The following is a 6000-nucleotide window of genomic DNA, read 5'->3' as shown; positions in this document are numbered from 1 at the left end:
TGCTTACAAGCCAAAGACTCAAGTCCAAACATCTATCATTTTATACAAAGACTCAACACACAGATGCCCCAAACCCCTCCTTTTATATCACACAAACACACACACACACACACACACACACACACACACACACACACACACACACACAGACACACACACACACACACACACACACACACACACACACACACACACACACACACACACACACACAGAGCAGTTCTGTCTGTACATCTGCAAACAGACCAGTCTCGTCTGGCATCATAGTACAACTGCAGGCTATGGAAGCAGAAAGAGACAACATATCACTGTAGATTACATCAACACAAAAGCTTGACTCAGTCCACAGTATCAAAACCGCTTTCCTTTAACAGGAATTGAATAACAATTACATTGTGACCTGTACCCACTTAGGGAACTCACCAATCCAAACTCGCTTAAACTGGGACTGGATGGAATGTAACTATGTTACAATTGTCCACGCAAGCAAGACATGAAATGAAAATCCTGACATGGTTAAGTGCTAGTTTAGAGAGTGCCCCCCATAAATGACCACTTTACACTTTAAAAGCTTTGTTGTAGGGGGGCCACATACCTAAAGGGCCTTTGTGTGATATTTCAAAAGGCTGCATCACAACGTCATGGCAGAACAAGGGTCATACAAACACAGATTAGTACTTGTGTGGTGTTTTTTTTCTTTGGGGGGGGGGGTTGTCAATTCTATAGGTACACTCTAGCAGACAGGAGATAAGGTACCCGTGGGCTGTCAGACAAAGGGAACTGTAGTTGGCATCTGAAAAGGTAAAGAGTAGTAGTCCCTGACGTGTCAGAGGCCTCATCATCAGTGGGAGAGTATAAAAGGACCTGCAAGTGTGTCAAGGGCTATGTGCGCTTAACATCCACAGCCCTACAACCATGGGAAAGGTATGAGCTTACATGCAATATGGCAATAGCTTTGACAAAGAGGTGAAACATGGCAGGATTGAGGAACATGTGTCAAATATTGTAACAGGGAAAGAAAATGCAGCAGAGGGTGAAGAGAGGTACTAATTCCTGAGAACTTATTTTCTACTTATAGGTATTTACAAGGGAAGCGTCTGCGGAGATCAACAATTATATGGTATCCTAATATGGCAGAGATTCTTAGTAACTGTATGACAGTAACAACAGTGTTCAGATTGGACGAGCGTACAAAGATTTCTTTAAATAAAAGTCAGCTGAAACAAGTTTCAATTGCATTGATTTTCACCTGTCAAGCTCTGAAAACAATGTGTACAGCAGACTGCAGAGGCTTGTATATTTGAAGGACTCATGAAAAAGTAACTGAGTTTGTTCAAGGGAGAGTAGTGTCCCCTACAGTCGATTCGTGAGTATTGCAACTAGTGCATTCATATACCTAACATTAACTTGAGTGCTGTATGCTTCTCTCTCCTTTTCAAGATTATCTTTTACGAAGGCCGCAACTTCCAGGGCCGCCACTGGGAGTGCAGCAGTGACTGCATGGACACCTTCAGGCACTTTAACTGCTGCAACTCCATGCGTGTCAGCGGTGGTCACTGGGTGGCCTATGAGAAGCCTCACTACATGGGTTACCAGTACATCATTGGCCCCGGCGAGTATCCTGACTACCACTGCTGGATGGGCTTCAACAACTGCATCCGCTCCTGCCAGATGTACCCCCCTGTAAGTCAATCAAACAGACAGATGGGATTGGTAGTCCCCCCACCCGCCACCACTCACCTTGTACATCAAATGCCACTTTAGAAATTGATGTCAATCACTGGCCTTTTGATGTCATTAACAGATACTAAGGCAGGTCATAGCATAAAAGTATCTGTTGTAAGGCCCACAAGGAGACCCAGTCAGCCTTTAAAAGGAATATGATACACACCCCATAAGACTTGGTGCCTTCATTCTAATTCTGTTAGTCACATTGAGTGTTTCTGGCAGTTGAGGGAGGGGGGAAAATCAAATTCTGTCATGCTCCAAAAGAGTCGTTGCTCATTCTCATCTGTAGTAACTAAGCAAGTATGTACTCACCTAAATTCAAAGTTAAAGATATCAGCTTAGGGCTGAGAGCACTACTAAAGTGCTCTCTGGAGTTCATGGCTACTAAAATAGCGTAATAATCATGTTGTGATTTCATTCACATACAGTATAGAGGATCCTACAAGATGAGGATCTACAACAGGCCTGACATGATGGGACACACAATGGAGTTCATGGACGACTGCCCCAACCTGTACGAGCGCTTCCGCTACCGTGACATTTACTCCTGCAACATCATGGAGGGTTTCTGGATCTTCTATGAGCACCCTAACTACAGGGGACGCCAGTATTTCCTGCGCCCCGGAGAGTACAAGGCCTGTGGTGACTGGGGCTGCTACAACCCCATGGTGGGCTCATTCAGGAGGATGAGGGCTGTCATGTAAACTGCGCAACTCAAATTAAAAACTTGATTTTCAAATAACTATTTGCTTTGTGAGCTTATTTCAACAAAACCATGCAACCACAAGTCTGAAGTACAATACCACTCTTTGGCCAAGCAGTCCATTTACTTCCTGCATAATATACATCTTCAAAATAAAGCCTGCTGCTTAATGATTTATATCCCTGTCAAATACCATTTAAAACAAGCCAATCCTTTTCTTTTTGATGCCCTGTCTATTCTTGCAGTCTGCACATAGGTTTCTAGCATGTATGCCAATAAAGGCAGATGTTGCAACTCTTATTGAAGCCCTTTGAGAAAGTGCAGTTGTACAGTATTTTCCATAGACAGACAGAGCTTTGACAGAGACAAAGCAGCTGCTGCAGCTCACCAGTCCTATAGTGTTCTGCAGTCTATACAGCCCACTGTGCTGACACGACAAAGCTTTGTTTCACATTTGCAAAGCCCTGATCCCAGCAGGTTCTATAAAGAGGTCTGGTACAGGCCGACATCTGGTCTGGACTGAACTAAACACAGTTACAATGGGCAAGGTAAGCGTGCAATTTTAAATCTACATAGTAAAAGCAACTAAAATGTTAGATGTATAGTATGTTGATAATTTGTATCTAAGGGGTAAAAAATGTTGCAAGGACACACACTCAAAAATAAATTATTTTTGTCACATAAAATGCTAAAGACCTTCACTGAGTGATAACTCAACCTTGTGTTGTTAGGTGTAATGGTCAGTAGTTCTAAAGGATTTTTTATCCTATTCATATTTGCATAACATGCAGGGATATAATAAAATGTAATAAATTGCAAAGAATCACAGTAAAATAAGTAATAAATGAAACTGAATAACATTGAAAATAGAAAATGGAAGACTTTAGACTAAGATGTTAGTGATACTTTGTCCTTTGTCTTCTGTTGAGGATAGTAAAAAAATTGCATTTATTCAACTGGGTTTGGATTCTAAATTGCTGTAATTTAGGTCAATACTTTATTAACCTTCATGGGGCATTTGATCATACATTCTTAATCTCATTTATTCCAAAATTCTTCACTTAGTTATTCTATACAAGAACTTTGTTGGATAAAGCTTACTTACAAACCTAGCTCAGAATACATAATGGTATGTTTATGAAACTAAATGAGACTTAGTTATTATTGTTTATGAGTCTGAAGAGCTGGATGACAGCTAACTTATCATGCATATAAGGTGTGTAATAGTTTGTTTTTGGCATAGCCCTGTGGTGATAATGTCCACCCATCCATCACTTGCAGGTTATCTTTTACGAAGACAGGAACTTCCAGGGTCGTCACTATGAGTGCAATAGTGACTGTCCTGAGATGCAAAACCACTTCAGCCGCTGTAACTCAATAAGAGTGGACAGCGGTTGTTGGGTGGCCTATGAGAAGCCCAATTATGGCGGCTACCAGTACATGCTGCACAAGGGCGAGTACCCCGACTACCAACGCTGGGCAGGCTTCAATGACTGCATCCGCTCCTGCCGTATGGTGCCACCTGTGAGTTTTCACTGATGCCCTACCCTGCTTTTCTGTGGAAGTGCCAGTTTAGGATCATGTAGTTCTCAAGCCTAGTCTTAATGTTTTCAACACTCTGTGCCAGTACCTTTGGCTATTTTAAAGCCTCTTTGTTTAGCTTGACCTATAAAAGCAGTAAAAAGTTTGTCTATCAATTTACGTCAAATTGCCAAGTTATTCTTCTGTAGTACTATTAAGTTGAACAAATTCTCATGTTACATGACAGTATCATCTTAGTCTCTCATCGTTTCTTCCCGTAGTATAATGGGAACTACAGGATGAAGATCTTTGAGCGGTCTGACTTTGGAGGCCAGAATATGGAGCTAATGGATGACTGCCCGGATCTGAATGAGCGTTTCCACACCCGTGACATCTCCTCTGTCAATGTCATGGAGGGCTACTGGATGCTGCATGAACACCCCAATTATAGGGGACGCCAGTACTTCTTGCGCCCCGGAGAGTACAGGAGGCACCACGAGTGGGGAAGCAACAGCCCCACCTTCGGCTCTCTGAGACGTGTCACAGAGCTCAACTAATTCCCAGCTTTTTTACCCTTATTGAGCCCCACTGTTAAACATCCCACCGTCTTGTTCCCCTAATGCCAGTACTGTTTCATTGTGGTTTCAACACTGTGGTGTCCAAACCTGAAATCTTACATTTTAATGATGGATGGTTTTCTGGCGTCTGATGTTGGGTTCTGGTTTTGCTGGGTTGCTTTGCATTGTTGGGTAAAGTTCCTCCCCAACTCAGTGCTCAAGCAATGCTCAATAAATAGTGATGATCTTTTTTGCTTTGGTCGTCCAAGAGCTAAATGGTTTGCCTCGCTGGTCCCCAACCTCCTGTCCTACTGGAATCACAATAAAAGAAAACTTGATGGAAGTCAACTAAAGGGATCCTTTGTTAATTTTCTATTGACTACTACAGCTGTCACTATTAAAAGATCAGGGGGATATTGCTTTTCATAAATCTGAGGAATATTTTTCTCTTTAGTATGGTGATTGAACTTTTCATCAGGCCACAGAGTTAGACAGAAGTGTAACCACCGAGGTCTAGACCAAGACCAAGAGTTTCCACAGTTTGCCATGATATCGTCATTCCACATACACAAAGAAAAATTATAAAGGAAACAGAAGCTTATTCTTTGAAGTTCGATATTAAAGACCAAAAAAAGGGTATCTGAGGATGAGCTTGTAGGAGTCTTTATGAGATCACATGGTACAGAGCAAGTGCGTTGGGTCCATGAAAGATGCCCATATTAGATCCACATCACAGAGCCAGTGCCAACTCAAAGAGTTGAAGTCAAAGTGGCCTGGTATTAGCCCCGAGCATCAAGCTCTCTCAGAACAAAAAACGAAACCCAGTCCACATCCCCGCTCATGCATTTTTCATCAGCCCAAGATACTGAACCCTTTCAGAAATAAATATCAATTATTGAAATTGTTAATTAGACGCTGCGTAATTGGCAAAGATGCACATGAATAAATAACTTTGACCATTAATTATTGATTTGAAAAAAATTGAAGTCCAGTGGGGAGTGCATTTGAGAGTCTCTTAAGATCAAGCACAACAAGAAATATGAGTTTTGGCCTTGAGTAATGTCCAATTAAAGGATTGTTGGCTTTGCTGTACAAGTCCAGTGATTTGCCCTCATCATCCTTTTTATATCTGTGGACAACAATACCCAGCAGACAACATAACATCAACAGGGTGCAACATGGGATCTGATCAACTGGGATCTGGGGGCAATGGCAGATAAGAGATGAGAGGAAATGTACAGGCTGCCAGGCCTCAACCATAAATGGAAGTTAATCTAAGGTCATGAAGGGGCATTGTCTTCAAATATTAAATTCAATTCAGGCAGTAAGCCCTTTAGAGTTACATAGAACTACTGAAAACAAGTCTATGGTCATTTGTGTTTAAAGTTTATGGGTATAACCCTGAAAACTTCACATAAAAAGAACAGTAAAGGCAAATAACCTGAAAATTCTGCAAACAGCCTTGCTTAAATATTCAGTACAGTCATGTTG

General features: G+C 41.7%; 2 protein-coding genes across 2 annotated transcripts; both read left to right on the top strand.

Moving 5' to 3' along the window:
• The first annotated feature begins 821 nt into the window (after window positions 1-821).
• On the top strand, window positions 822-2470 carry crygmxl2 (crystallin, gamma MX, like 2). The gene is made up of 3 exons (XM_031315537.2): window positions 822-924; window positions 1441-1683; window positions 2157-2470. The coding sequence occupies exons 1-3, from the start codon at window positions 916-918 to the stop codon at window positions 2430-2432; spliced, it is 528 nt and encodes a 175-aa protein (XP_031171397.1). The 5' UTR covers window positions 822-915; the 3' UTR covers window positions 2433-2470.
• A 298-nt stretch (window positions 2471-2768) lies between these two features.
• Window positions 2769-4857, top strand: crygmx (crystallin, gamma MX). Its single transcript, XM_035997448.1, has 3 exons — window positions 2769-2979; window positions 3713-3955; window positions 4234-4857. Exons 1-3 carry the CDS (start codon window positions 2971-2973, stop codon window positions 4507-4509), a joined length of 528 nt encoding a protein of 175 aa, XP_035853341.1. The 5' UTR covers window positions 2769-2970; the 3' UTR covers window positions 4510-4857.
• Window positions 4858-6000: the final 1143 nt, after the last annotated feature.

Source organism: Sander lucioperca, chromosome 22 (genome assembly GCF_008315115.2).
Source record: "Sander lucioperca isolate FBNREF2018 chromosome 22, SLUC_FBN_1.2, whole genome shotgun sequence".
NCBI classification, from domain to species: Eukaryota; Metazoa; Chordata; class Actinopteri; order Perciformes; family Percidae; genus Sander; species Sander lucioperca.
The sequence above is the reverse complement of the archived record's forward strand: the minus strand, read 5'-3'. Positions and strand labels throughout refer to the sequence as shown.

Coding starts and splice junctions, on each gene's coding strand:
- crygmx (XM_035997448.1), top strand. Junction 3,956..4,233: donor CCTGCCGTATGGTGCCACCT/GTGAGTTTTCAC, acceptor TTCTTCCCGTAG/TATAATGGGAACTACAGGAT.
- crygmxl2 (XM_031315537.2), top strand. Junction 1,684..2,156: donor CCTGCCAGATGTACCCCCCT/GTAAGTCAATCA, acceptor ATTCACATACAG/TATAGAGGATCCTACAAGAT.